Below are 27,236 nucleotides of genomic sequence, written 5' to 3' on the forward strand. Positions count from 1 at the left end.
TCAGTTGATTTCTGTGTTTGCAGTTCATTCATATATGTTCCAACATTAAGTTAATAATATTCAGAGGCCCTCTCTGTCTTCCCCTGTATTTTCTCTTTTTTCTACCCTGTATTTTTTTAAAAAATGATGCAAGAGAATCAGAAAGCCAAGGACATTTTTAGCTAATTTGAGCTTCAATGCAAAAATGTGAATCTTTTCATGGATTAAGATATGCCATGCCAGTGTTATAGACCTTTAGTTTAAAAAATATTTTATATTTTTAGTTAGGAAAGGGCTGTTCTCAGTTTTATATTTTAGTTTCTTATATAAAAATATCTTTTCTAGATAACTTTTTATTAGACTTTGCAACGTATGTCATTAATGAAATCAATCAGTTTATAATTTATTTGGACAGCTTATTCTGTGCTATAAAAGAGTTATTTTTGGAAAATACTAGTTCTTTTTCTTGGTAAAATAATATTTTAAATATATTAAACAGTGTCATTTACTAGTATAAGTATAAAATTTTAATTTCCCCCTAACTACCCTCAATTCTTAGTTCTCTCTCTAGTAGTTGGATTAGTAAGAAGGCAGTTATTAGTTTTATTCTTACCCTTTACCTTCTAGATTTTTAGAATTCTATTTTTTAGTAGGCTAGATTAGAATTTTTAAAAAGCAAGTGAATCGGATTCTTAACTAGTTTATAATATTGCTGGTCTATTTGGTTAAGGCCCATATGAGGACATGACTGCTACTCTTTAAAAAATTGTCAGAAATCTATGTTTTCTATTTCCAGGCTGAAGTGCTTTAATCCATGTGAATATAAAGGAGCTGCAGGGAGGTAGCAGGTTTTGGTATATGGATAAAAATAAGTCTCTGGGAGAATCTTACGTTTTTGAGAATTCTGTTTTGGAGGCTCGTACTTTCTTGTATTAGAGCCGTGTTTGAAAACCCTTCATCTTCATTCTCTTCTCCAATTCCTTTTGCCAGGGACTTAACATCTTACAAATCACAGCAGGTGTACATAGAACTGTGTCAGCATCCTATGTAGACACTCCTAGGTGCTGTTCCAGCTCCCCCTCTCATTGGGCCAAATTAGTCTGGCCCAGGGCTTCTACCATCCTCCGAAACCCTTTGGGCCTGTGTGAAGCCTTTCACAGTGTAGGAACAAACCGCTCCTGAGCTGGTGTTTCTGAAGACAGTAGCTTTCTTTCAGAACAGCAGCTGGAACTGTGGAGCATTTCTATTTCTGTGATTTTTTTTTTTTTTTTGCAGCCACCTGTGGTTGTGCCTCAGATCAAAAGGGCATCAGTATTTTCCCCAAAGTCTCAGAAATGAGAAGAGAGCTGACGAAGAGAAATTGCATGGTGTGGTCCCCTTTCTGAGACCCTCACAGGGAGCTCATCGCCAAGAGTCCCCATCAAACATTCTAGGAGGTTCGGAGTTTGGGGTTGTGGCTTCCCCCTTCCTTCCTTCATTGAAGGAAACTGAATTCAAGTATTGCTGTTTTGCTATGTCCTTGCCAAGACTTGGTGTTGTCAGAAGTGACTTTTTGCTAACATGGTGGATGTGAGATGGCAGCTTGTTCTGACTTGGTATTTCCTGGATTACAGTGAGATGAAGCATCTTTCTATAGGATTATTATTATTTTTTTTTAATTATTTTTTTATTTTTTTATTTTTTTAATTTTAATTTTTTATTGTGGGTTGTTCAAAACATTACAAATTTCTTGACATATCATATTCCACACTTTGATTCAAGTGGGTTATGAACTCCCACCTTCACCCCATACACAGATTGCAGAATCACATCAGTTCTATAGGATTATTGATCAAGCAGTTTCTTCTTGTTCAAATTCTTCTTTTTAACTTACTTTTGGATTGGCTTGTCAGTTGTTAAAATACTGATTTATAGAAATCCAGACTAGAGCCCTTTGGTCCTTTGGCTGTAAGTTTCAGTTTTCCACTCTGTGCTTAGATTGCCTTTTGTTATGCCCAAACTGGAATTTTGATGCAGACACCTTTTTGATAGTCTTCATTTTCTGTGTTTTTAATAATCCTTCTACACCCTGAGGTCTTAAAGTATTTTCTCTGTTTCCTTGAAAAATCAAGAAGAAAAATTCCCTTGCTCTCACCCTGTTCCATGTTCACGAGATCTCTAAACACAGCTGCTGCATTTTTTTTTTTTTTTTTTGAGTTAGTCCTATACTGTTTTCCGTGGGGGCTACACCATTTTACCTTCCCACCAACAATATTCATGGGTTCCTATTTCTTTATATCCTTGCTAACATTTGTTATTTTTCTCAGTTTTTTAATGCATCCATCTTAATGGGTATAGAGTGGTATCTCATGGTGGTTTTGATTTGTATTTCCCAGATGATTCGTGATGTTGAGTACCTTTTCATGTGCTTTTTGGCCATTTGTATGTCTTTGGAGAAATATCTGTTCAAGTCCTATGTTCACTTTTTAATCAGGCTTTTTGTTGTTGATTTATAGGAGTTCTTTCCATATTAAGAGTAGCAATCCCTTATCAAAGATGTGATTGCAAATTATTACTCCTAGTCTGTGGGTTTCCTTTTTACTCTGTTAAAGTGTCCTTTAGTTCTCTAAATCTTTTAATTTTCATGAAGTCCATCTTCTCTATTTTTTTCTTTTGTTGTTTTTGTTGCTTATAATTTTATTATAATTACCAAGAAATCATTGTCAAACTCAATGTCATGAAGGTTTCCTTATATTTTATGATTAAATGTTTCTTTATTTTCTGTATGCCCTAGGACAACTTTCAGAGACCATAAATGGTTATTTTTAAACCAATTTTGACCAGTTATGGCGAAAATTAGTTATGGAAGTTGTGAAAGTAGAATATCTCTTCATGATTTTTAAATCATTAATTAAAAGCTCACTCTGGCCAAATTATAACATCTTACATGGTTTTTTAAATTGACCTATCAAATATTGAGAATGTTATAGAGAACCCTATGCATTGTACCTGAGTTTCATATAAGCACGTAGGCTCTTGGATCGCATGTTGGTGTCTGGCTAGGTGTACCTGCTGCCCAAGCATCATGAAGCTGTAGCATAAATTCCTCTTCTTTCCAGTAATCTGCATGTCATGGTTTACCTAATGATAAAAATGCTTCAAATGAATGGGCTCCCCTAATCCTTTGAAACAAGATATTCTTCTATAAACCTCCGCTGTTGTAATGATACTGCTTCAATAAAAAGGAGATTTTTGGTTTTGCTGTCTTTATATCTGATTCATCTCATAAAAATTGAATTTCAACTGTATCAAACACTGGAAGGATGTGCATTCAAAATGATCACCAACTTGGGTCATTTTCTCATGTTCCTATTAGAACAATTTTACCAATATTCAATATTTACAAATTAGTAAGTTGGTGAATGGGGAGCCAGGAAGGGAAAGGTTACCCTGGGGGTTCTCACAAAAGCGGGTTCTTTATGTTGCATATGCCTGCTGCTGTTGGCCCTCGGTACCAGTGGGCACAGCATTTATGGTTTCAAGGAACTGCGGGTCAAAACCATTTTTTAAAAATTGCATCCATATTGAACATGCATGTACTTTTTTCTTGTTGTTATTCCCTAAACGATACAAATGACAACTATTTACAGAGCAAGCACATTGTCTTAGATGCTACAAGACATTTAGGGATGGTTTAAAGTACTAGGAAGCCATGTGGGTTCTGTGCAAATACCATGCCATTTATATAAGAAACTGGACCATCTGTAGATTTTAGTACCTTTATGGGGTCCTGGAACCAACTCCCCATGATCCAAAGGGATGACTGGACAGTGTCTGGCATGAATCGCAGATTTTTTGAGAACATGATCTCTGTCTTTACCTCACGCCATTAGGCTGTGCGTCCTGCACTGTCTGTCTTATAGTAGAAGATCAATAAATACTTTAATAAGTGAATATTTAAGTAAAAAGAGGAAATAAAACTGAAATTAATCCAAACAGGTTGACCTATTTGGAGTAAGTTATGAAGTAGGAAATGACCCAAATCTCTAAATATATATTTGTTATCTAATGTATTCATTAATGTTATTTGATAAGCATGAAAATCACATTTAGGGCCTGAGAGCTTGGCCTCTGCTGTGTTTAGTCTCTATTATGTTGTCTGTTTTCTGCTGGACTTCACGGCCTCTGTGGAGAAAGTTGAGGATAAAACCCCAAATCTTCAGGTTGTATTTTGTTTTCTGACAGTAAGAGGTAGGTTGGAGATAAAGCAGCTTCCTTTGTTCTCCTTGCTCATCTTATTTTATGTCTTGTGAGAGCCGAGCAGGTCAGCAGCCTTGAGCAGCAGGGCTGCCAGGAGTGAGGTGGCATGCAGGGAGAGAAACTGAGCGGCTCAGGACTGCGGGTCACTGCTTCACTCAATGCACAGCTTTCATCCGACTGCTCTTTTCTCTGCTAAGTTGAACTTTTGCAACAGACATGTTACTTGTGGTCTTTGGCATACAGTAGATTCTAAGAGAATTTTCTTTGTCATGAAATCTGAAAATGAATCCTTTATAAAACAAGGAATTTTTTCCTAAAGTTAATAAATAATTATAGTACTATCTGTTGATTGGGTAAAAGTTTTGAAATAAAGTAAAAATTATATTGACTGGTTCTGTACATATAAAACTGTCTTTAATTTTATGCTACAAATTCCCACTGGTACTTTGCAATTTATTTTAAGTGGCTTGAACTTTTTTCTTTTCCAAATGGGTTTGTTTAGCCCAGATATCATCTTCATCATTGGCTTCATGTAGCAACAAATATTAAAGGAAAATCTTCAGTCTCACCGATCTCACTTCATTTTCTTTTTGTATTTAAGTTAAATTTGAAAGACAAGTTTTGGACAAGAGGAACATCATTCTGTTTTGCTCAGGGTTTGACAGCATCACCATTCACCAGCTGAGTGTTCTTGGGAGAGTTATCATCTCAGAGCCTAAACTTCTTTTCTAAAGTCAGGCTGGAGGTGTTTGCTGAGCCTGAGTTGGGAGTGTGCAGCTGTTGTGTGTTCCGCACCTCGAGTGTGTTTGCTAGCCAGCTTCCTTAGGTCACCTAAATTTCCTGTAAGTCCTACTCAGACTTTCACACCACTTGCTGTCACATGCAGGTATCATGGGAGGTGATAGGAAGGTAGAAGAGAATACTAATAATTTAAATGAGATGTATGCTTTTACTAAGGAGCAGTGAATGTGAGCACAGTGCCAGAGTTAGGGCTGGGCTGGGAGGGTGGGACCTGGGCTGGCCCTGGTGTTGAGCTGCCTTGCCAAGGTGAGGCGCTCCTCCTGGGCAGGAGCTGCTGGGCTTCCCACGCCCATGTCTCTGGCGAGTTCCCCAACCCTTTAAAGCCATCTACTTGTCCACAATAATGTACATCCAAAGGACTGGTGTGAAGAGAGTGGCTGTCATTTATCACTTCACTTTAATTTTAGGCTTAATTTGACCTCTTTTTTCCTGGTTTCTTTAGACAAAAGTTAATGAAGTCTGATTTGAAGTCTTTTCTCTTATCTTAGTGCTAAAAGTTTCCCCAAGGTAACATTTTAGTTGTGTCCTGCAGATTTTGCTAGGTTGTGTTTTATTTTGTTTTGTTGTTTCAGGCTGATGAGGCCCGCTTCTTTTTAATACTTTTGTAGTATTAATGAGCTGTTTTTTTGATGGGAGGGCACTGGGGGTTGAACCCAGGGGCTTTTTACCACTGAACTAAAACCCCCAGCCCTTTCTGTTTTTCATTGTGTGCCAGGGTTTTGCTAACTTGCTCAGGGCCTCTCTAAATTGCTGAGGTTGGTCTTGATCTTGCAATCCTCCTACTTCAGCCTCCCGAGTAGCTGGGACTATAGGCATGCACCACCATGCTTGGTTTATTAATGGCTTTTAAAAATGATATTTTATAATCGTTTTCATTAAAATTTAAACTATAATTCATTAAGTAGAACATATAACCCAAAGAAGTTATTGGGGAGAATCCTAGCTGAGTGTAAAAAGTGAGATGTAATATTGAGACAGCATAAATATAATGTCGTATTTGTGAAAGGATTTTTCTAAATCTTTTCTTTTAATTCAGTTAAAATTTAATTTAAAAATTATTGTATACCTTCAAATTTCCATCTTATTTAGTGCTTTCCTCGGTGATGTGCAGAAAGACATGGGAGATATGGCTATCAAATTTGCAAGTGGGCATGGAGCTTGGAATAAGTAATACACTAATGTTTTTCCCTTCAGTCCTAAAAGATGGGAGAATTATAGCATAGTAGAAACATTGGTCAAATTTGTTGAAACAACTGTGATTGTTTGCCAGAAACTGAAGTCAGTTTTATGATGCATGCATGCACTGACACAGAACGTCTAGAGCAGGTTTAAGTGTGAGGTTCCTGTCACTTGCATTGGCCAGATCAACTGAGTGTAATCTCTTAAATAGTTTTTGTTACCAAACTGAAATATGAAGTGTAGGGACAAGTCCTATGCCACTTTTTCGGTGATTGCCTTTGTAGTTAGAATTGCCTCATTCTCTGCCATTGTATCACACGCAGTTTATGCTTTTTAAAAATAATTAAAAATTAATAATCTGTTAACCCTTAAATGCTAGTGTTACCAGCACCGTGGTAGAGCAGATTCTTTTTTGGAGGTGTGAACTGACTGGGAAGATAAAAGATCAGAAAAATAATAAAGAACAAAAGACGATAGGCAGATTATAGTTTTAAAAGCGGCTCGCCTGGTGGGTCTTCCAGCCCTGTTAGGAACTGGAACTGAACAAGGAAAAAAGGCCCTAATGCTTTATTTAAGGGGAAATACATTAAAAGGTTTCAGTGTGGCAGACTTCTTGAGGAAGACAGGATAAAGATGGGGCAAACACGTTGTTTGGGGCAGGTTATGCCCATCTCCAGACATCTGCGTTTGAACCTAGGCACCAGCACATTCTGGCTTTCTCCAGCTGGGGGATTTCACCCAGTAGTTCCCATAACATAGCCTGCCTGCCTTATGTTGGCTCAAACAAACTCGTAATTTATACATGGCTTCCAACACCTAAATTTCTTGGTCAGGAACTCTTTCTTATCCATTAACCTCATAAAATGAGACTAGTGCGTTCAGAAGAAAAGGAGTTTATTTAAAGGAATTTAATATTATCTGAGTAAAATTTAAGTTTTTTTTTTAAAATCTTTTCCTTTTCGTTAGGGAATCAAACCCAGGGGCCCTTATGCATTCAAAGCATGTGCTCTACTACTGAATGATACACCCCGCCCTGAAGGGACGTTTTAATGCATAAGAAAAAAATGGATCTCCAGCTGCCTAGGGAAAAGAGTTAAATGTGCTGCATGTGTGAAAGTTACCGGTAGATTTTGGAAGAATGATCTAAAAAATAAATGAAGAATTAGTAAAAAGACAGTGGGGACTTTTAACATTTCAGAAAGCTGATATAAATAAATTCATTTGTCTCACATTAGGAAAGACAGCTGATTACAAAGTGTGATTGATCACTTGAAACTTTTTGGTCTCTGTTTGAATATAAAACATATATGACAGGTCCCACTGACATCACTGTGACTTAAAGTATTTATATAAAATTTTGGAATCAAAGTTCATAACCTCTTGGTTTATCTTTATAAAAGCCATTCTTTGTTGCACATTTTGTTCTTCATTCAGAGTGTGCTTTTTCTTTTTTTGGTGGGGGAGGGCCTTGAGGCTGTGTCCCAGAGTGGCCAGGAGCGTGGGTCTGGGGCTTGAGCTCTGAGGTTGCATGGCTGCTTTATAAGACTTTGGCTAATTCCATCACTGTTTTGAGAAGTCTCCTTGTCTGTGCATGGAAGGATGATAGTAGCAGTTACCTCATAGTTGCTGCACAGGTACACTCTAGGTGAGGTGTTGTTATGGAGCGGAGGGCCCCCCCACTCAGCCAGCGTGAGGTGGTCCACAGCCCCCTGCTATTGGCCATCACTGTGCTCTCAGGTACGCACAGACACCTCACCACCTTTCTTGCCTCCTCCCACTTGTGCTTTACACTCTCACTGCAAGAGGTACACTCAGGGGCCTGCTGCCAGTTTCCTTCTTGGCATTCCCAACATCTTCACTGGTGCTGAATCCAGAGACTCTGTTCAGCCTGAAACATCTTTTAGAAAATCACTTGAGTTATCTCTTTATGACTTCTTAACCATTTTAACTTGTCAACAAAAGTAATTATTTACATTACATTTACCCTAAACTAAATATCTTCTGAAGCATTAAAACAAGATTATGTTTAGTATGATTTTTATGTTTAAGTTATTTTACTATTGCAGTTAAAACTTGGTAACCCAAACCACTTTGAAAAACTGCTTGGCAGTGTTTTTATAAAGATTGGTACCCTGTGATCTAGTTTCAAAGTCTGTGATTCCACTTTTTGTATGCACATACTGCTGCCATCCAGCACCTGTGTGTCACCAGAGGGTCACAGCAGCCAAGAGAAGAAAGCTGGGCATGGAGTCTCCTGGGCACGGGCAATTTTCTTAGGGTGACTACATATTAGCATAATGTGCCCTGCTGATGCTAGAGGTGACAAGGACTCTTACTGCAGAGCAGACTCCTCTTAACGACGACGACGGGGCTTGGCTCTGGGTGACACAGCATGTGCACCTGGCTACAGCTGCAATATTCTAATTGGCCAAGTTTCTCATGCTGCCTGATAGACTTTGTGGATGAAAGAAAGTAAATGTAAACTTGATTTTAATGACTTACATCCGAGGGGAGGATAGGAATATTTTAGGAAGTTATTTGTTTTAGTATAATCAATAAGAAAGATAATATTTAATACTCTAAGACCTGTTTTTTTCAAGACTTAAGTCAATTTAAGGCAAAATCATTATTTTCAGAATTTTTAGCTCATGTGTTTGTTTTTATTAATGTTCTTTAGTTTTAAAATAATATAAGCTTCTCAAAATAGATTTAACAATAGATTCAAAATGATTGAAAAGTAAACATTCTTTTCCATTTCCACTCTCAGAGCCTTCTCATGTGCCTGTATCCTATTTCACTGGTTCTAAGGTGCATTTTAGTACCCTACAGTTCACCAGCTGTGAAACTGAGATATCTTTCACTTTGCTGTTGCTAGGTGGCATTTATGAAGGTGTTATTATCACCTGCCATGGGAAATTTGGCCATAGTCCTTTTTTTTTTTTTTTTTTCCTTTTTGCAGTGTCAGGGGGAAAGGGTTTTGCTGTGTTGCTCAGGCTGGCCTTGAATTCCTGGGCTCAAGTGGTTCTGCCTCAACCTCCTGAGTAGCTGGTATTATAGGTACATGGTACCACATCTGGCTTCATGGCTTCTAAGTGATATATAGGTTGAGTTCAGTTGCTATTATAGGTATGTTGAAAAAGATTTACTGTATTATGTAATTTGAGTTAGTGTGTGTAGAAAGACACAGAAAAGAAAGCAGAGAATAAATGTAACAAAAGTAAAACAAATATTCATTGTTAGAAGGATGTCTGCAGTTCTGTTTCCTGGAGAAGCAAAATCAAGTGCTTGATGGGATCAAGAAGAGGAGCTATTCTATGAGTAAATGTAGGACATATGCTTTTTTTTGGTACCAGGAGTTGGGGGCACTCAACTACTGAGCCACATCCCCAACCCTATTTTGTATTTTATTTAGAGACAAGGTCTCACTAAGTTGCATAGTGCCTCGCCATTGCTGAGGCTGGCTTTGAACTCATGACCGTCTTGTCTAAGCCTCTTGAGTTGCTGGGATTACAGGTGTGTGCCACCTGCCTGGCTGACATATGCATTTTGTTCCTGAAATATGTACAGAAGCTTTGCCTGTGACAAGCCAAACAGTGCAACTTAGGGCAGGAGAAATTGACAAATCCAGTGAATTAGTTGATATGATCAGTTCAAGCACCATGCAGAACTTTTTTTTTTGGTATTGGGGATTGAACCACTGAGTCACATCCCCAGCCCTTTTGAAAATATTAAAATATTTTATTTACAGGCAGTGTCTCACTAAGTTGCTTCGGGCCTTGCTAAGTTACTGAGGCTGGCTTTGAACTCACGATCCTCCAGCCTCAGCCTCCTGAGCCGCTGGATTACAGGCATGGTCACTGCGCCCCGGCCATGCAGAACTAGGGTTAAGTCATCATGTCATAGCTGTCATTGCTAATTTATTCTTATAAATGAATTTAATGAATTTGATCATCTTTTAATGTGTTTACTCATTTTTATACCTGTTGATAATCATTTGGTTTTTCTATCTTAATCTATTAATTTATAACATTTTATATTCCATTTTGTGATGTCAGATCATCCTGCATTTCTAGGAAAGCAACCTGCTGTTTTCTTTTTAAATTCATAATTATCTTGCAGACATCTTTTCAGTTTACTATGTGTAGATTTTCCTCAGTTTTCAATGGCTATATTATTTTTCTATTAGATGAGTATACTATAATTTTTTTAGATAGCTGCATTGTGATGTGCATGATTTCCAGCTTTTTCTGCTAAAAGAATTTGGAATGAACATCTTCCTACATATACCTTTATAGACTCAGGCTAGTGTTTCTATAGAATACGTTTCTAGAAATTTTATTGTGCATTTTCCTTGTTTGATATCATGAATGGAAATTGGAAGCTAACTTTAAAAAAGGATTTGTTTGATTTAGAAATGTCATATGTTGGAAAATAGTGGTTGTTGCTGGGTGATTTTCATTTTTTTCTTTAATATTTTAATTTTTTTAGCTGTAGTTGGACACAATACCTTTATTTTATTCATATTTATGTGGTGCTGAGGATTGAACCCAGGGCCTCGCACATGCTAGGCGAGCGCTCTACTGCTGAGCCACAACCCCAGCCCCTGGGTGATTTTCTTATGTGTAATTTTTTTTTTGTTTTTAACTCTAGTACTAAGACAGTTTATTTTAAAACACTCCATGTTTACAACAAATACTCCTTTAAATGTTCTGGGACTGGGAGCAGTCATAACTGCCAGTAATATCCACCCTGTGCAGAGCAGGCCCATAAGCAGTGGAGTCTGCAGAGGTGAGTGCTTGCTTCCTTGAGTGGGACAAGAAAGATGACTCTGTTGCAATTCTTTTTCAGGGTTTTCTGATCAACTCAAAACCAGAGAATGCTTGTGAGCCCATAGCACCTCCACCACTAAAGGACAATTCATCTGGCGCTTTCATCGTGCTAATTAGAAGACTTGATTGTAATTTTGATATAAAGGTACTATTTTCTTTTAAAAATTTGTTTGTTTAGCTAATTTAAGTATTCCTTATTTCAGAAAAGATTTAAGGTAGTACACAAAGTTGTCCAGATTAAAAAAGAAACAAGGCCTATAAGGAAAATGAGAAGGAGGTGGTAAAGGCAGAGAGATGGGGCCGGCTCACCTCAGTCTTCCACACTTTCTGCACAGCTCACCCTCCAGTGTTATAGGAATGAGTGCAGAAAGAGAGGCACCTTAAGTTTTGTAACTCACAGATTTAGGAGCAAGTTGACTAGATATAAATTACTCCTAGTGCTTCTAAGAATTTTTAGGTGTTTGTTGGGCATCTAGTAGTGAGTCTAACTTCATCTAATGTAGGAATGGAACTTCTTCCTGCAGTTTTGGGCCTTGCCCTTCCAGTATCAGTCTAGCACCTGTTTTCTCCTTTGGTGACCCTGACAGTAAGGTTTCTCTTGTAACAAGTCAATGCTGTCCTTGTGCCACGTTTTGTCTCCTTGAAGTAGGTAAAGCTGGGTTTCAGATAGGGAAACTAAGTTCTCTGTAGAACTTCCTTCATGACAGAAGGAATTCCTTAGGCCAATGATTATGTCAAGTAGAGTTTTTTAAGCAAAGAAAAACAAATCAGTGTGAAGTGGAAAAAAAAAAAAAAAGCAACACAAAATACATTTGTGAACCAGACTCCCCCCAGAACCAGAGCTGATCTTAGAACTCCACCAGCACAATCCCTCAGCATTTGTAGAAGAGAGAAGGCCAATTGGTCATAGCTTAGTTCATTATCTGCAAGCCTCCTGCAGCCCCAGCGCTCAGTACTATGATTACCTCTGAGTTGCTTTTGTCTGCTGGGCTCGTGTGGGAGTTCAGTCCAAATTCTTGGCTTCTCACAGTAGTATGTCCCCTCAGTGCCACCAGGGCTGCTCTGAAGGCGTTAGTGTGTGGAGCTGTATTTTTGGTTTGGCCTGGGCAGAAGCCACTTAGAGGCCTGTATAGAACAGGTCCTGATGTGACTGTACTAGCCTGCTCAGAGCTCCTGTCAACCTCACACATTCCATAGCTTGGCATAGACAATGCTCTGTTCAGAAGGGAAGGCTGCCCGAGCCCTGATGTGCATGGTGTTTGTCTCTCTCATCAAGAAGTGGTGCCTCCATAAGAAACTCACTAGAGGAGTCAAATAATGACTGAAAAGGGGTTTGAAATGTACATCAGTTTGTAAATGACAAGTATTGTATCTATGGTACATTAATTCCAGATCTGGACTCTCGATTGCCTTTAAATGAAAAATAGTGTTTCAAATCAAGTCTAGATTTTCCTGCCTTCAAAGTTGTTTGTGTAGTTTGACTTTTAAATCATTATGAGATTTGATCCAGAACCAAACTATTAATTGCACATTTCTTCCAGCCAAATGAAATATTATTGTAACATTCTGTTAACTTTTTGCTCATAGAAAATTAAATGTATTTTAAATGTATTTTAATACTAATTCTCATGAGTCTGAGGTTTCTCTCTCTCTCTCTCTCTGACTCTGGAGTCTTTGGTGACAAGAAGCTAGGCTACTTTGTTGCTGTTGTGACTTTCCTTTTTAGGTGGGATGGTGGTGTTTCCCTTTGAAAGTTAGGGGAATAAGGTCACAGATATTCATTTTTGAGGTGAAAGCACAAGTCCAGAGTGAAGAAGTAGGCTGGTTAGCTCTTCTGTCCCTCTAGTGCATTCCTAATCAGGAATCTGGGTTCTGGTGGACTTTCACAACCTGAGCCTTACTCTAGCTCCTCTCTTTACACTGCCTGCCTGAGGTCTGTCCACTGCTGTGCTGTGCTGACCGCACCCCTGTGCCTTCACACAGGTTGTTTCTCTGTCTAGGGCAACTGTTGCCACCCTCATATTTGACTGTCAGATTGCTTACATGTTTGGATGCCTTCTTGGCTGTCTGTCCTATCGCTGGCTGAGCATTATTCCAGCTGAGATTGCCAGCTTCCACTTTGCAGATGCCTCCTTTGTTGATCTTATCTTCATGATATTTTATATATTTTCTTATTTTGTGAGCTTAAGGTGATTATAGTTCATGTTTTAATTATACTTATATATACATTTTGTATCACAGTGCATAGTGATCAGTCAATAAAGTTTTGTTAAATCAAACCTAGTAATAGTAAGCCTTCTGCTTATGTGTATAATGTATTCTTAAAAAATACATACATGGGGGCTGGGGATATAGCTCAGTTGGTGGACTGCTTGCCTCACATGCACAAGGCCCTGGGTTCAATCCCAGCACCACATACATACCCCCCAAATATATATACACACACACACACACACACACTCTCACACTCCCCTACACACATGGAAAAAACATGTAAAGTATTTAAATTGAGCCATTGTCATTTGGAAAGGAAAATCTTAAAAATTTTCCTATTAAACTTTATCATATAGGCAGAGTCTTTTAATGCATAAAATTCTAGTCTGTTGTAGATTTTTTTAAACTTGATTATTTTTGGTTCATAAATGTATAATGGAGATTTTATGCCTAAAGATTCTTTACCTATCTGACTTCTGTTGATTTTTATCTTCATCTCAGTTGTATTAAATTTGGGGAAATTGGTTTAGAGGGGAGACATAGTAATTCCAATAGGTCCTAGGAATAGACTGCATATATTTGAATCCCATCTTTATCATTTACTAGCAGTATGATCTTGGGCAAGTTATTTAGCCTCTGTGTGCTTTATCTGCATAGGAATTGATAAGCTGTCCTGTGTTATAGGATTATTGTGAGGATCAAATGAAATAGTCACTGTGAAATGCCTGTCACACATGAAGGAGGCTGTAGGCTTTAGTGTTGCTATTTCATGATTTTACCATGGAGATAAATAGAGAAGAGGTAAGGATGGCAAAGATGGTGACTCTTCAGAAGTTAAATTACTGGCTGATAAATCACACCATAATATAGTAACATGGTATCAGTTGATGTATAAGATTTATGATTTGACTTACAAGGGATGGTTATTCCAGTGTGTAAGGTATAAGTTTTATAAATTTGCAAGAGTAATTATGGATCTCTTCTCAAGGTGTTCTGGGTTGGTAAGGATATAGTCACCTTGGTCCCTGGAGAAGCAACTGTACTCTCATCCCAAAGACAATTTCCTTTCTAGTGTGGTTACTGGTGAATAAGTATTAGCTTTTTTGGCCATACTCCTTGATCAGAAATCTCTGATTGCATTTTCTGAGCTTCCAAATTGATTATTATATTTATAGCTTTATATTAGGTATGTTATGAAATCTAATCACTTATGAGAATGTATAAGACTTCTTCAGAACTGCCAATAAATTTCTCTTTGTTGATGATCAGTAGTGGTTCATGCATGTCCATCTACACTTCCGTATGGATGTCCTGGCTGAAGCAAATAGAAAATGACTTCTTTGCTTGTTCTGTAGGTAGCTCAGTAGACTGAGCTGCGGGAAAGCTTGATGCAGCACTGTCTGCGGTACTGCAGTGGATGGTAGTTGCAAGGTTATTTTGTGGTCTTTCTCCTATCCAAAGTGACATCTAAATTACCTCAGATGAATGGGAATTGGCTCTGTCTTCCAGAGTTTTCCTAGGAGAAGGGAACCCCTTGCATTGCAGACAGAGAAGAAGAAAGAAGCAGGGGTGAAAGTAGATGGAGACAGTCCTGCTGATCAGTGGTGCTGGACACTCCGGAACTATTTTCTACAGCTCTTTACATGTTTTTTTTTTTTTTTTGGTCTCAGAATTGAACCCAGGGGCACTTAACTACTGAGCCACATCCTTAGCCCCCTTTTTTGTATTTTATTTAGAGACAGGGTCACACTGAGTTGCTTAGAGCCTTGTTAAGTTGCTGACATTGGCCTTGAACTTGTGATCCTTCTGCCTCAGCCTCCCAAGCCACTGGGTTGTTTTGCTTTTAAGGTGAATGTTGTGCTGGCATTAAAGAAAGTTATACTTTCTTTTTTCTTCTTTAAAAGTTAATGATGAAGTAGAATTTATGTGCTTTAATAAAGGCAATGGCTCATTTTCTTCATACAGATCAGTCCAAGTGTTGTGATGCAGAGGCAGCCACTGAGACTGCAGAGGGGCAGTGAACAATTTCTGGAGGGTGGAATCACATTCCAGATAAAGAGCACTGCCTAAACTTCTGCTTCTGTTGAGAGAAACAATCTGAGTCTTTCAATCTATTGTGCCCTGAGAAGAGATGAGGTGCAGTAGAACTCAGATTTAGTGTTTGGATATGTGAGATATTCGAAAGGGCAGTAAGAGAACTCCTGATGACATGTCAACCATTGATTCTGAAAACACATTCACTGACAAAAACTGTGTCCTCTAAAATGTTCAGCTCTTTAGAGGACAGGCAAAGCAATGCTTTTTGTTGTTGTTGTTGTTTTGTACAGTGCTGTTCTTTGATGTTACAAAATATAATTGTTTGGAAATGTTACTTTTTGGTAAGAGTGAGCATTTGAGGTTAGAAACATTATTGGCTCTTTGATAAATAAATTAAAGGTATATTAAGTCTCAATTAGGAAAGTGACTTGAATCATTCTGAAGAAGAAATCTAAGAGGAATTATCTTCTGTCTGAAATCCTTCCTGATTCCTTCCAAGGTAGAATTAATTACTTCTTTTGCATTTTGCTTAATCCCATGTTAGTCTCTGTCAGCTCTCTGAAGGAAAAGATCATGGTGAGATCTGTGGTTCCAGTGTCTAATACACTGGCATTTAATATGTGCAAAATGAAGTATTTTAAACCACCATCAGGGCTTTAAATGTAAGTTAAACAGAGTAGGGAAAAAAACAGCATTATTGGAATTCTCTGTTGGTTTTGTGTTCATTTCTTGAAGTGCCCTTGGAAATATTTCTAAATCTGTGTATCCATTTATACCATTTTTCTCAAGGTCCAGGTGTTTCATGAGAATTAAAAAATTATCATATGCATTTTCTGGATTATTGTTTTTTTTTTGTGGAATTTTATCTTATGAAAGTCCTCCTGTTTTCCTTTCTACACTTACCTTTTGTTCCCTCTCTCAGGCCTCCAGGAGAACACGTTACCTGGTATTCCAAGTGCGAGCTCCACATCAGTAGCACTAGGCAGATAAATACGATTTTTGAATAGAAATCAAACTGCAGTTATTACATAACTAGTGAAGGTCATGTAATAAATAGTTTCTAAATATTCCTACAAAGTGATTTATAACCTTTTTTGTTGATTTACTTAAAAATGTTTTTAAAAACGTAGTAAAGGCGTGTGCCTGAGGAGTGCTGTTGGAAAGGTGCCTGCCCATTAGGGTTCAAAGGCCTGGATGCGAGCCCTGCACTCCCAGAGCCGTCCTTAGGTGTAAAATAGGCAGTAAAGGGCAGGGCCAACACTGCCACCTTGCTGCCACTGGCCAAGGCCAACATGCGGTCAGAGGAGCCAGGCTTCCGAACCACCCAGTATTGTATGTACCATGTTCCTTTTTTTGTTTTGACTTATTACCTTTTTGAGTTTTGTAAAGTAGTCTGCACAATAAAAATATCATAAAGGATGTGCAGTTTAAATAATAATAAAATGAATGTCTGCATTGTTAGGGTCGGGCAAACGTCGGAGGAAAGGACCACCAAGAGACTGTCTCATGCAAAAGCAAAGGGGTTTATTGGACCAGCATGCTGGGGCTCAGAGTTCTCCTGAGAGAAGCTGGAGCTCTGAGCACAGCTTAAGCAGAGTTTTTATGCAGTGTTTAAACAGGGAAGTTCATATGGCAGTTAGGGTGCGAGGGTGGGATTGTTACAAAATAACCATTACAGAATAATCATGCTTTTTGTCAGGGGGTGTTGGGTCAGGGTACATTTTGACATAAGTAACTGTTTTTAACATAAGTTTCGGGTTCCAGGAAAACAGAACTTAAACTTAACAGGAGAGCAAAACTTAAATTTAACCTTTACATTCCCCACTTCTTTTTCTGAGTACTTCTAATCTTAGAAGTGACAGATTATTGAGGGGTATCACACTCTGTGTCTGCTAAAGGGACATACTGTTGTCTTATTACCATAAGTTTAACTTGTCCAATTTGAGCTTGGAGAAAGGAGACCACACGGTTGAGTAAACAGGGTCCCACAGTTAACAATAACATGAGGATTATTAAAGGACCAGCTAGGGCTGATAAGAGTGTAGTTAGCCAGGGGGATTGTGTGAACCAAGACTCAAACCATCCTTTTTGAGCCTCTCTCTCTCGTTGTCGCTCCTCAAGGCGTTTTCTTAATTTAGTCATTGGTTCTTTGACTACCTCACTATGGTCAGCATAGAAGCAACATTTCTCCCTTAGGGCAGCACAGAGTCCCCCTTCCCTCATGAAGAGGAGGTCTAACCCTCGTCTATTTTGTAAAACAACTTTAGAGAGAGAGGTTAGGGACTCTTGTAAGGCTGTGATGGAGGTTTCTAATGTTTTTAAGTCCTGATCTATTGCTGCTTGTAATTTGGCCATTTATTGAGACCCATGGACCAGGGCAGCGGTTCCTGTACCCACTCCTATAGCAACTCCTATTTCTAATAATATGGCTAAAGTGAGGGACACAGGTTCCCGGCGGAATCGGGTGGTATATCCCCTTATTTGATCTTCAAATGTATTTGCGTCATGATAGAGCACTCTGGGAAATATTTGTACCATTACACAATAATTTACAGAGTTGTTAAATATCTGGGCTGAAATGCAAGGAGTTAACCCTGAGTCACATGCCCACCAGGTTCCTTTCCAGCGAGGCTCCAGGGATGACACCTGATGTCGTCTTATATAGACAAAGTCTCCCACTTGGTATTGGTGTGGGGTCCCTTCGTCTCCAGGTTGGCAGGAAGCAGCCAGCTGTTTCCACAGGTACTGCTGGGTTTTTTCAAGAGCTTTAAGTCTGTCAAGCAAGGGAGTATGGAAGGAATCATTAAGTTTCAAAGTTGGGGTTAGGTCTCTTATTGGAGGAGGGGTACCATAGAGAACTTCATAGGGGGTAAGATTACATAAAGAGACTGAGGGAGTATTTCTTGCACGAAACAGTGTATAAGGTAGGAGCATAGTCCAATCTTTTATGCCGATCTCTAAGCTCAATTTTGTTAAGGTCTCTTTAATAGTCCTATTCATCCTTTCTACCTGTCCTGAGCTCTGGGGTCTATAAGCACAATGTAACTTCCAATTAATCCCCAGGGTCCTGGCCAATCCCTGACTTACCTGGGCCACGAACGCCGGTCCATTATCGGACCCTATTACCTTAGGCAGGCCGAATTTCGGGAAGATGTCCTCCAGGATCTTTTTGATTACCACTTGAGCTGTTTCTTTTTTCGTGGGGAAGGCTTCAACCCACCCTGAAAAAGTATCTACAAAAAACTAGAAGATACTTAAGTCCATACCTTGCTGGTTTAATTTCAGTAAAGTCTATTTCCCAGAATTGTCCTGGTCTGGTCCCTCGTAGGCGCTTCCCTGTAGGAAGCTTGGAAGGGTAAGCATTAACCAATTGACAGACCCGGCAGGCTTTTATTACCTGTTTGGCTATTTCTTTTCGTTGTGTGCTGGTCAGCGGAAATTTCTGCTCTTGGTCCTTCAGGAATGCCTGTAGTTTTTTTGAACCAAGGTGAGTGAGTTGATGCACATCTTTAACATAGTGTAGGGCTTTTTGAAATTGCAGGCTAGGCCCGGTGGAGTCAAGGAGTTCAGTTTCAGTGTCCTCAGGTGTTAAATTGCCTGGGTACTCCGACGCAGTTAAATCTCCTGACTGTTGTTCCCCCGGTGAGGAAAGTGTTAACACGGTTACTCCGGTCAGAGCTGCCAACTTAGCTTCCTCATCTGCCCTTCTGTTTCAGACCGCCACGGGATCATTTCCCTTTTGGTGCCCTGGGCAGTGCACTATAGCTAGTTATTTGGGGTTTTGCACTGCTGAGAGAAGGCGGAGAATCTCATCTTTGTTTTTTATTTCTTTTTCGGCTGAGGTTAATAGCCCCCTTTGCTGATAAATAGCCCCATGTATATGGGCGGTAGCAAACGCATATCGGCTATCAGTATATATGGTGGCCTTTTTGCCTGTTGCTAGTTCTAATGCCTTCGTAAGAGCGATCAGCTCTGCCTTTTGTGCAGATGTCCCTTCCGGGAGACTAGAGGACCAGATGACTTTTGTCCTGCTAACTACTGCTGCCCCAGCTCGCCGCTTACCGTCCTGGAGGAAGCTGCTGCCGTCCGTAAACCACACGACTTCAGGATGGGGCAGTGGCTGATCCTTTAGATCCTGTCGTATACTGGTCTCTTCTGCCAGTATATGTTGACAGTCATGGATGACAGGCTCTGATGATTCTTCAGGTAGGAGTGTGGCTGGGTTAAGTGGGGCTGGGGGTCCCAGTGTTATTCTGTCTTTGTCAAGCAACAGGCTCTGATAGTGAGTTATTCTAGAGTTTGATAGCCATCTGTCTGGAGGCTGACGAATGATGTTCTCCAGGGCATGAGGGGCTATAATGGTTAGCTTCTGTCCCAGCGTTAATTTATCAGCATCTTTTATTAGAAGGGCCGCTGCTGCTATAGCTTTTAGGCAATGGGGCCACCCGCTAGCCACTGGATCTAGCCTTTTGGACAGGTAGGCTATAGGTCTCTTCCAGGGCCCTAAAGTCTGAGTGAGCACTCCTCGGGCTATTTTTTTTTTTCAATGTAAAGAGTAAAGGGCTTTTCTGCATCCGGAAGTGCTAGAGCTGGAGCAGATAGCAGTGCCTTTTTAATATCATTAAAAGCTTGCTGATGTTTGGGGGTCCATTGGAATTGGGTGTTTGCCTTCAACAGTGGGTACAAAGGAGCGGCTAGGGATGCAAACCCAGGAATCCATAATCTACAAAAGCCAGCAGTCCCGAGAGACTCTCTAAGTTGCCTCCTATTAGATGGGGGCGGTATCTGCACAACAGTCTGTTTTCTGGGCCCTGTGAGCCATCTTTTGCCATCTCTAAGGGAATAGCCCAGGAAAATAACTTCTTGCTGGCAGATTTTAGCCTTTTTGGCAGAAGCTCTATATCCAAGCCGAGCAAGCTCGGATAATAGTGCTCGTGTTTCAGACTCACAGTTTTCCTTGGTGTCAGCTGCCAGCAGCAGGTCATCCACATATTGAAGCAGGGTGACTCCTGGGTGTGTAGTCCTGAAGTTATTGAGGTCCCTGTGGAGGGCTTCATCAAAGAGAGTGGGGGAGTTTTTGAACCCCTGTGGGAGTCTAGTCCAGGTTAGTTGGCCAGATGTTCCTGTTTCTGGATCCACCCACTCGAAAGCAAACAGTAGCTGGCTATCTTTATGTAAAGGCAAACAAAAGAAGGCATCTTTTAAGTCCAGGACAGTATACCATTTTCGTTCAGAATTTAGAGTACTAAGCAGATTATATGGATTAGGTACTGTGGGGTGAATGTCCTGTACTCTGTTGTTGACTTCCCTTAAGTCCTGCACAGGATGATAGTCTCCTCTAGGTTTCTTTACTGGCAGTAGGGGAGTGTTCCAGGCCAATTGGCAGGGCCTTAGGACCCCTAGAGCCAAGTATTTTTGAATATGAGGCCTTATTCCATTTTTAGCTTTTTTGTTTAGAGGATATTGTTTAATATTGATTGGGGAGGCAGAGGTTTTTAATTTCACTACTATCGGAGGCTGTTTGACTGCTAAACCTAGTCCAGCAGTTTCTGCCCAGGCATCGGGGTAATTTATTATCCATTTTGGGGGTAGCTTGCCCGTTTGATCAGTCTTAGAGGGCATGAAGAGTTGATGTTCATCATCTACTGACATAGTTAAAGCTGTGACTATGGGAGTCTTTACTGAAGGGTTCAGAAACTCCACTTGGGGACCATCAGGGTTAAAGGTTATTTTGGCCCGGAGTTTGGTGAGCAGATCTCTGCCCATCAATGGGGTCGGACATTCTGGGATTACCAAGAAAGAGTGATGAATTTTACCCTTCCCCAAGTCCATAGTCCTCTTAGTTGTCTAAGCCCGATATTTACTGCCATTAGCCCCTTGAACTAGTGACCTCTTGTTTGATAAGGGGCCCAATGGAGTTTTAAGGGCTGAGTATATTGCTCCTGTGTCCAGTTCGAAGTTTACTGGGGTCCCCTCCACTTCAAAAGTTACCCTGAGCTCGGGGAGGGGGTCCGAGCCCTGACTCCCCTAATCATCTTCCAGGGTTAGGATGGCTGGCTGGCGTGACTGTTTCCTTTTAGGGCATTCTCTGGCCTAGTGTCCCTTTTCCTTACAGTAAGCACATTGGTCTGAAGCCAAGGGCGATTTTTGGCGTGGGCCCAGGTACCCTTTTCTGTCTCCTTGCTTTTTAACTTCTAGTCTGTCTGCTGCTGTGACCAGGACCTTTGCCAACATCTTAGTCTGTCTTTTATTCCTTTCATCTTCCTTCTTTTCCCTTTCTTTCTCCCTTCTTTGTTCTTTTCTTCCTCTGTCTCCCTTTTATAATACACTTTCTCAGCCTCTCTGACTAAATCTCTTAAAGTCATATCTTGTAGTCCATCTAAACGTTGTAGCTTTTTTTTTAATATCTAGGGCAGCTTGCCCGATGAAGGCCATTGCAACAGATGCCTTTTGGTCCTCTGCCTGAGGATCAAAAGGAGTATATCTCCTATATGCTTCCATAATTTTCTCTAGAAACATTGAGGGTGACTCATTAGGCCCTTGGATAATCTCTCTTACCTTGGCCAGATTAGTTGGCCGTCTGGCGGCCCCTCGGAGACCCGCTATTAGAATCCGGCGATAAGTGGACAGATGCTCCCTACCTTTGAGGGTGTTGGGATCCCAGTTGGGTCTGTTCAGGGGAAAGGCAGCTTCAATTAGATTGGGAAGTTGGGTTGGTCGTCCATCTGGTCCAAGAATATTTTTCCTGGCTTCCAGGAGGATCCTCTCTCGTTCCTCAGTTGTGAAGAGGGTCCCTAGAAGCTGTTGGCAATCATCCCAAGTAGGCTGGTGTGAAAACATCAGTGACTCTATTAAACCTGTGAGTCAGGTGGGATCTTTAGAAAAAGGGGGATTATTATTTTTCCAGTTATATAGATCAGAAGAGGAGAAGGGCCAATATTGGTAAACTTGTATTTCTCCCCCTTGTCCATCATCAATCATTGGCCCGTAGGGGCGGAGGGGGAGCATTACTGGAGCATCAGGATTCTTAATTATTCGCCGTCGGCGGGTTCCCCCTGCTGGCCCAATTTCCTCCGATGGAGGAGGAGTTGGGCTTACCGCAAGGGAGTCATCTGGAGCAGTTTCCTCTACCAAAGGGATCGGATCTGCTTCAGGGGAATTGTCTATAGGACGTTGGGAGCTGAGGGGCAAGGGATATGGGGGTGGAGGAGGGGAATCTAGTAAGGTTAGATCCTGAGATTCAGGGAGGATGGAGGGAAGAGGGGGAGGAAGAGGAGAAGGACCGGAGGGTTTGAGGGACAGAATGGTGGGGGTAGAGGTGGAGGCAGGTACAAGAAAAGGTTTCACCCATGAAGGGGGAGATTTACAGAGGTTCTGCCAAGTGAGAATATATGGCTGTTGATCTGGATGACCATGTGGCCCCGGCTGGAAGACAATATTTCTGACTTTTTGGATTAGAGGGAGGTGGAAGGATCCTTCTGGGGGCCATCCGACTCTGAGAGTGGGCCATTCTGATGTACAGAGAGTCTGCCAGGTCCGGTGTTTCACTGAAAAAGAGAGATTCTGGGCCCTTGAGTGGACTTTAGTTCAATGATCAAGGGTCAAAGACAGGGGAGTTGAGGTACCTTGTCCCATAATGAGGGATATGCAAACAGTGAAAGTAATGACACAGACAACAAAGACAAACAATAGACGTCCACCACAAGTTTGAAATAGAAACCAAAACTGAGTAGCCGGCAGAACCTGACGGGCTGGCAACAGAGTCACTGAGTCTGAATCAGTGGCAAAATACACCTGAGCTGAGGGCTCTTCTGTCCCTCGCATCTGGGGCACTTCCGTCCCTCGATTTCCCGAGTCCACCAAGGCGTCCCCTGGGGACGTGGCCTGTGGCTTCTGGACACGTCTGTCCACCACCGTTGGGGAGAACTTATGCTTTCCACCAACAGCCACCTTGCCAAGCCCTAAAATTAAAAGTCCTGAGCGATCGAAACGAAGAAAACAAAATCAAAACAAAAAGGAGGCGCCTTACTTCCCCCAAGAAATGTCCGTTGGGGTCTTTCGTCCGCCGCTGCCGAATCCTGGATGAGCCCCCAAATGTTAGGGTCAGGCAAACGTCGGAGGAAAGGACCACCAAGAGACTGTCTCATGCAAAAGCAAAGGGGTTTATTGGACCAGCATGCTGGGGCTCAGAGTTCTCCTGAGAGAAGCTGGAGCTCTGAGCACAGCTTAAGCAGAGTTTTTATGCAGTGTTTAAACAGGGAAATTCATATGGCAGTTAGGGTGCGAGGGTGGGATTGTTACAAAATAACCATTACAGAGTAATCATGCATTTTGTCAGGGGGTGTTGGGTCAGGGTACATTTTGACATAAGTAACTGTTTTTAACATAAGTTTCGGGTTCCAGGAAAACAGAATTTAAGCTTACAGAAAAGCAAAACTTAACAGGAGAGCAAAACTTAAATTTAACCTTTACAGCATAATGAGCTTAAGAGAAACTGTTACCTTCTAATGTATCAATTTAATCTTCATTGGACATTATTATCAAGTGATTATTTTTAGGTTTTGTTATATATATACATACACACACACACACACACACACACACAGAGACCATGTTAAAGCAGTATCACTATTTGATTTTCATAATGTAGCAAGGTGCCACAAGAAATTAAACTTGAATTGGAAGGTGGGAGGACAGGGCAGCCTGTGCTGTTGCCCTACACTCTGGTTGGAGGAGTCTGGGCTTACAGTCTGTGCGATTGGCTCCTTGTAGAATTAGGGCGGCAAAAAGGAAGGGCTACAACTGGATCTAATTAAGGCTGAATACTAGATTTTGAAAACAAACCACCAGACTTACCATTTTTCAAAATAATGAGAGAACTTTCTATTCAAACTATTTTAACATTGACATCAAGCATTTTAAATTAAGCAATACTAAGTTTACCACAAAGTGATTGCTTATTATAGCTACTCATTTTTCGTCTTGTGTTTGGAAAAGTTCCTGATGGCAAAGATTCTTTAAAAAGTCCAGAGAAAACCCAGCAGTCCTCTGTATTTTCTTCTTCTCTACTGTAGATTCTTTCCTTTTGCTCTGTAATATTATTTTCCTCTCATGCGTGATTCTGGCCTGGAATCCCCTGGATGTGTTTTCTCACTGGGGCCTCCTGGGAGCAGAGCTCCTGTTTTTATAGTGCTGTGTCCTGAGCTTGCAGGAGGCACCAACCCAGTGCACAGGCAGGGGAGGGAGTGCACAGGCTTGGCACCGGGTGGCGCTGGGCATCAGGATCCTGCTGTGATTCTCCAAGTGGAGGGTGAGTCCTGTTATCAGTTCCAAGTAGGCAGAGAGTAAGTGCAGAGTTATCCTTTGGTTGCCTAGTTATCATTAAAGTATGCTTTTGCCCAAGCAGTTATAAATTCAAAATTGCTTTTATTTTCAATAGTAAGTGGGTTGAAATGGAGCTTCTGCTGTGTTAGATTGTGAAATAATTAAGATTTGATTGGAATATGAAACCTGTCAGTATCCAAAACTCAGATGGTATTCTTCATTTTAATATATACTTTAGTATACTTAGGAACTAGAAAATATTTTTTGAACACCCTTTTAAGGCTTAAATTGCAATAAAAACAATGAAATATTTAAGCAGGTTAGAGATTCATTTTAAAGTTTTTCACTTACAAAGTAAAGGTTTTCTTTTTATTGCAAGCTAATAGCAAGCAGTAGAAGTAGATGCATATAAGGGTTATTCAACGTTTGCTTAATGTCACCAGGAAAAAAAGGATTATTTTATTTTAATTTAACTTTATTAAATTAACTGATTTTATTATCTTAAGTACTAAGTGTGTGTGCCAGACACAATATTAAACTTTATTGGAAACAGTCACATTCAAAGACCATAAGATAATGGCTTTGATTTGGTAAGGGTGTTATGTAATATGATTGTTGCAATATGTGGAAGACCATTCTCTTCTGATTGTACTCAACCTACAGAACACTGGGGACTATCTGTATGGTTGGGTGCCAAACTTTTTTACTACAACCCACGGTTAGAAGTTTATTTTTATCCATGCATGGGTATGTATACAGCACATAGCCACAGCCCTACAATAGCTTTAAGAAACTTACCTATACTACCTAAAATACTTTAGTATATTAAATTCCTTTTTATTTAAAAGATAAATTTCATGTGGGTCCACTAAATGATTTTACTGTAGTGATTTTGGACTGAGTTTTTTCTTTGTAGTAGTGAAAGCTGGCCAGGACATTAAAGTATCCTTTTGCTCAAGCAGTTATAAATTCAAAATTGCTTTTATTTATAATTAGTACGAAATCTTATCACTCAGTACAAATTGGAGCTGGGTGTGGTGGTACACGCCTGTGATCCCAGCTACCCAGGAGGCTGAGAAAGGAGGATTGCAAGTTTGAGGCCAGCCTGGGCAATTTAGCAAGGCCCTGCCTCAAAATAAAAGATGAAAAAGGGTTGGGGATGCAACTCAGATGTAGAGCACCCCTAGGTTCAATCCCTAGTACAGGAAACAAACAAACAAAAAACAACATTAAAAATAGTACAGATTGATTTTTTTAAATGATACCACTGGAACATGTAAAATCTTTGATTTTTGAAGTTCCAAGAATTCTGGCTTCTGTTTTCTGGTGTTCTTGAAACAAATAAATGTGGCTTTTCATATAACAGAGAAGATTTTGCTGACCCAACCAAAAATATTTTCTAATGCATTAAATAAATTCAACTTAGCCTGAACAAACATGTATGGGAGCAGTATGCCACTTACCAAAGGTCAGTTCTCCAGAACAGAACCTCAGGTAAAAAAGGGAACATGCCTGTGTGTCTCCGTGGTAAATGTCACAAAGCTGCAGCATCAAAACCATGTACTCTGATACTGCTTCTCAGAATTTTTGTGCACTTAATGTCTTAAGAAGAAAAGAAATTCTTGTCAGGTTTTGTTATTTCTCTACTGCAGAAAATACTTTAAGTGTGGACAGAGGCAGTGATATCTGACTGTTACTGATTGTAAACCCAAAGAGAAAGAGGAAGTAATGTTTGACACTTAGCATTGAGGACAAAAGGCAACTACAGTACATTTACACCTATTCATGATGACCTTGAGTTACTGGAAAAGGTCAGATCAGACTTGGTGCCCTTCAACTTGAGAAAGCTGGGAAAATTGCAGCATATATTAGGATTTTTTTTTTTTTTCACAATGACTAAAGTAAAAATTTTTGTGATTTTTTTTTTTTTTTAAGGGGAACTAAAAAACAGATAAAAGAAAACTTTGTTTTTGTGAGTTTTATCTTGCTGGATAGGGCAGCATAAACAGTTATGTTAGTTACAGTTTATTTTAAACACTGTTTGTGAGTAATACTCTTCTAGAATTGAGATAGATACAATAAGCAAGATTGTTGCTTTCTTTAGGGAACATCAAGTTTGACATTCAAAATGCTTTAAATTTTATTAGATCTCTGCTTTTCAGGGTAGAAACAAGCTTGGTTTTTTAGTAATTAATATTTTATCAAAAAACATGAAAGAAATCTTCTATTAATTTTTAAAGTAATACTCTAAAAATGTAACATCACAATTGAGTTTTTTCATATTGTGTTTTTCATTTATCTTTAAGTACAGCAGCATTTTTTTGGTGTGTGTCTGATCTTTTTGAGGCATCATGAAATTACTTAATAATTATGTCATTTTATCAATGAATCATGATAGATGCAAATTATTCTATTTAAAGTTTATTTTTTGAAACTATCCTGATTAAAGTGATTCAGGTTGTCAAAGCACTAGGCTGGGTGTTAAAAAAATAATGCCCTAAGACAAAACTTGTGGTTTATAAAAAAAAGGTGAAGACATAGGTATCCTGCTGAAAACAAGCCATGGTTAACAACTCCCAAGTGCTTTTTGTTCTAAACTATTTTAAATTAATCCCCATATATTGTGTCTTGCTG

The 27,236-nt window shown here is 39.9% G+C and overlaps 2 protein-coding genes across 7 annotated transcripts in view; one reads left to right on the plus strand and one right to left on the minus strand.

Moving 5' to 3' along the window:
* Rnf13 (ring finger protein 13) overlaps positions 1-27,236 on the plus strand; it is a 114,733-nt gene that overhangs the window by 34,003 nt on the left and 53,494 nt on the right. For all 6 annotated transcript variants that reach the window (XM_048793949.1, XM_048793946.1, XM_048793950.1 and 3 more), the window contains one exon: positions 11,047-11,172. In XM_048793949.1, the coding sequence (XP_048649906.1) occupies positions 11,047-11,172 (126 nt within the window). The remainder of the gene's footprint in view (positions 1-11,046; positions 11,173-27,236) is intronic.
* On the minus strand, positions 22,143-23,102 carry LOC125613531. Its single transcript, XM_048793951.1, is given in 1 exon segment — positions 22,143-23,102. A coding segment is annotated over 1 exon segment (960 nt).

This window comes from Marmota marmota, unplaced genomic scaffold (genome assembly GCF_001458135.2).
Source record: "Marmota marmota marmota unplaced genomic scaffold, marMar, whole genome shotgun sequence".
NCBI classification, from domain to species: Eukaryota; Metazoa; Chordata; class Mammalia; order Rodentia; family Sciuridae; genus Marmota; species Marmota marmota.